At 43.9% G+C, this 4,242-nt stretch overlaps 1 protein-coding gene across 1 annotated transcript; it reads right to left on the bottom strand.

The window, feature by feature from the left end:
- Nucleotides 1-215: 215 nt before the first annotated feature.
- On the bottom strand, nucleotides 216-4,024 carry LOC121366123 (cathepsin L2-like; the record flags this gene model as incomplete). Its single annotated transcript, XM_041490695.1, has 4 exons — nucleotides 3,826-4,024; nucleotides 2,059-2,201; nucleotides 792-947; nucleotides 216-248 (listed from the first exon to the last, which is right to left on the bottom strand). Coding segments are annotated over exons 1-4 (531 nt in total), but the record flags the coding sequence as incomplete, so codon positions are not given.
- Nucleotides 4,025-4,242: the final 218 nt, after the last annotated feature.

Raw genomic sequence — 4,242 nt, 5'->3', positions numbered from 1 at the left:
CAATGAACATATTAATATTATTTGTTCACGTAAAGTGCCTAGCATCAACGTCATTGCTGGAACAGGCCAGGGAGTAATCAGTTTTCGGCTGTCTTACCTGGCGCTTATTGGAGGCCGGTGCTTTACAGATATATGTAGTAACATAATGATTCAACTGATTTGTATTGATACATGCATTTATTTCTTTGTAGGTTAAAGCTGAAAGTACTACATACCGTACTGAATGCCCAACATGATCCACATTGTTTCTGTAAAAAAGAAAGAAGAGAAAACAGACATATAACATGACAAGGTCTACAATACATTTATCCAATTTTAAAATTTAATCCTGCGAAATATCATATTTGGAAGTTGTTGAGTACCCGGTAATACAAATATTCCAGAATTAAGAAAGTTAGTCCAATTCAGTGTTTGTAATAAGACTCGAAATAGCGGCCTGTGAAACGCAGTCCATTTTTTAAACCTACACAGTGAAATAGAAATTCACCTGCTTAATCCACACAAAAACTGCAGGTCATTTTTCAAGAGACAGATTTATGTACAAATATCTCATCTGCTGTTTAGCTTGTGATTGTGTAATATTTTAATTCCATAACACTCTAAAATACATCTCACAGGTCCTCATTTTCCACACAACATCCCAAACTATATGCAGCCTTATTTCCAGCAGGATATATTTCTTTTGGCCAGCTATTTTGAAAACATAACAGCAGGCCGTATTTTACTTCCTAGTTCGATACTGAAAACTATCAATTATATCAATTATAAATAGTGCGAACCACAACACTAACCTGGTTCTTTACCGGGGTCACGTATCCACGCTTTCTCCAGTCAACCGTGCTTGGCAGTTTGATCCCAGAAAATCCTAGAAAACTGGAACACGCTCGGTGTGCTTTAGGTGCCATTGTTTTTCCAAATCCATTGAAAGCCCGGAATTCATCATTGGTCTGAAAAATATATAGATATAACAAGACCTAAAACATTTTAAAATTTATAAATAATTAAAGAACATTGTGTAAATTACCTCATTTATAAAGCTGTGATCTCTAGTACATTAATTTTACAATATTTTAAACATTGAGAGTAGACTATTTGGGGATGGGTGGGATGGGGAGTGTTACAGGATCTCTATCTCAGTTGTTCGAGTGGGATGGGGAGTGTTACAGGATCTCTATCTCAGTTGTTCGAGTGGGATGGGGAGTGTTACAGGATCTCTATCTCAGTTGTTCGAGTGGGATGGGGAGTGATACAGGATCTCTATCTCAGTTGTTCGAGTGCTCACCTGAGGTGCTCACTAGATCCATTGTTTTTCCCATCCCAACCAGTACCCAATAATTGGTATATCAAAGATCATGGTATATGCTGTCCTGAACATCCATCCCACACAAACACCCCTTCTAGGACAAAACAATACTTTTTTTTGTCCTACTGGATATAAATAAAGGTAAACATATAGCTTGTCCCCCACCCTACAGGCTGTGACCCCCGCTAAAGGATGTGTCCCCACCCCTCAGAATATTGGAGAGAGGAAACCCACCACCATCCTTTGAATGCATTTTTCCATACAAACAGTATGGTACATATAAAAGATCCCTTGCTAAAATGGAAAAATGTAGCGGGTTTCCTCTCTGAGACTATATGTCAAAATTACCAAATATTTGACATTCATTAGCCAATGATTAATAAATCAATGTGCCCTAGTGGGTGTGTTAAACAAAACAATCTTTAACTTTTACAAACAAACATTTCATTTCAACTTATTTTCGTGCTTATATTCAACGTTCAAGCACACTCTCCTGGGCACACACCTCAGCTATCTGTGCTGTCTGTCCAGGACAGTGGGTTAGTTGTTACTGGTTAGTGAAAAAGAAGAGGGTATAGTGGTCTTACAGCTACCCATTGAGTCGTTAAAACTCGCTCTGCATAGGAGCTGGTACCGGGCTGCGAACCCTGTACCTACCAGCCTTATGTCTGATGGCTTAACTAGGATGCCACCGAGGCCGGTACAAACAAACACGAAATCAGACTATTAGAAAGGGAAATAACTGTGTAACTGACCATATCAGCAAACTGGTTGATGTCCAAGAAGTAGCTCTTTTCTCGGTTGTTGAACTTGATGTTATGCAGTTCAATTATTTTAACATTTTCCATGAAGATAGCTTTACGACCTTGTTCAATCTCGGGACTCTCATACGATTTTCCTGCAAGGGAGGTTAGTAAGTATTACAGATTATAGGAGGATAACAAACAAAAACAAGTAATTAAATAAATAAATAAAATAAACAAATACTAAGAATCCAGAAACCAACTTCATTTCTAGATATATTTGCCTAAAAATTACTCATGAGTATGATCCAGATAAGATTTCAATTGCAAAGCTAGTTAAAAAGAAATACAGAAATTTTCACAAACAATCCCACACAATGAAAATGCTACAGTATTTAGATTAATTTTCTCTTACAAATAGATGAAAAGCAATATTTCTTTCACAACTCTAAGACATTTTTAAAACTACATTTATTTGGTGAGTTTCTACACTAAGTCTTTGGAGAGAGAGAGAGAGAGAGGATCTCTAGAGTTGTTTGGGGGGGGGGTGGAGGAGAGAGAGAGAAAGAGAGACAGACAGATCAGACAAAAGTTTGAGGGGGGGGTGGAGAGAGGGGGGAGACAGGACAGACAGAGAGAAAACTACATTGGGGTGGTGAGTTTTACTACACTAAGTCTTTGAAGAGAGAGAGGGGGGGGGGTGGAGAGAGAGAAAAAGAGAGAGAGAGGAGAGAGCTCAGACAGACAGAGAGAGGGGGGGGAAGGAGAGGATCTCTAGAGAGAGATTCAGAGTGGGGGGGTGGAGGGTTAGAGGATCTCTAGGGGGGTTGTGGAGGGGGGAGAGAGGGGGGGTGGAGGATCTCTAGAGAGAGAGAGATAGACAGAGAGAGAGAGGGGGTGGAGGGAGGGAGAGAGGGGGGGGGTTAGGGATCTCTAGAAAGATAGACAGACAGAGGGGGGGGTGTTACAGGAGGGAGCTCAGTTGAGAGTCGGGGTGGGAGGGAGAGAGAGAGACAGACAGACGGGACAGAGAGAGGGGGGGTGGAGGGGGGTGGAGGGAGATACAGAGAGATCTACAGACAGACAGGGGGGTGGAGGGAGGGACTCTAGCTCAGTTGGTGGAGGGTGGGAGGGAGAGAGATACAGATAGAGAGGTTCTGAGAGAGAGACAGACAGATCAGACAGACAGAGAGAAGGGGTGGAGGGAGAGAGAAAGAGAGAGATGGGGGGTGGTGGGAGGGTGAGAGATAGACAGAGAGAAGGGGTGGAGGGAGGGAGAGAGGGGGTGGAGGGAGGGAATGAGAGAGAGATACAGAGAGAGGGTGGAGGGAGAGAGAGAAAGACAGACAGACAGAGGGGGTGGAGGGAGAGAGAGAGAGGGGGTGGAGGGAGAGAGAGAGGGGGGTGGAGGGAGGGAGAGAGAGAGATAGACAGACAGACAGAGAGAGGGGGGTGGAGGTAGGGAGAGACAGAGAGAGATACAGAGAGAGAGCGTGGAGGGAGAGAGAGTGACAGAGAGAGGGGGTGGAGGGAGAGAGGGGGGTGGAGGGAGGGAGAGAGATAGACAGAGAGAGGGGGGAAGGAGGGAGAGAGAGATACAGAGAGAGAGGGTGGAGGGAGAGAAAGACAGACAGACAGACAGAGAGAGAGAGAGAGAGAGACAGACAGACAGACAGACAGACAGACAGAGAGAGAGGCTGGAGGGAGAGGGAGAGACAGACAGACAGAGAGAGGGGGTGGGTGGAGAGAGAGAGAGAGAGAGAGACACCTACAACTGACCATATTCAATCTTGAACTGTTTCCAGGTGTCGTGGTACGGGAAGTAGGATGTCTTGGCACTCTTGTTCTGGAACATCCTCACCTGGGTCATGGTTTCCTCCTGGGACCTCATGGCTGAAGCCATGTTAAACATCTCTACAAACTGGGGCCTGGCCGAGGATGCGGCCACGAGACCAAGGAATACTGCTACTGCAAACATGCTTAGTAACGTTCAGTCTGGAAACACAAACTCAACTGAAGAGATTTAGCCAGGGTACGTGTATTATCTGTAAAAGATCCGTCACATGCGTTACCCACACAATGACTCATTGGAGTTTCAAGAAGGAAACTGTTAGATAACAATAATCTATTGAATAGTGTACCCCCTCAAGCAGACACTTGACAGGGGAAAAATGTGTTCCAACTTCCTGGTTTTGG

Source organism: Gigantopelta aegis, unplaced genomic scaffold, assembly GCF_016097555.1.
Source record: "Gigantopelta aegis isolate Gae_Host unplaced genomic scaffold, Gae_host_genome ctg4817_pilon_pilon, whole genome shotgun sequence".
Classification (NCBI taxonomy): Eukaryota; Metazoa; Mollusca; class Gastropoda; order Neomphalida; family Peltospiridae; genus Gigantopelta; species Gigantopelta aegis.
The sequence above is the reverse complement of the archived record's forward strand: the minus strand, read 5'-3'. Positions and strand labels throughout refer to the sequence as shown.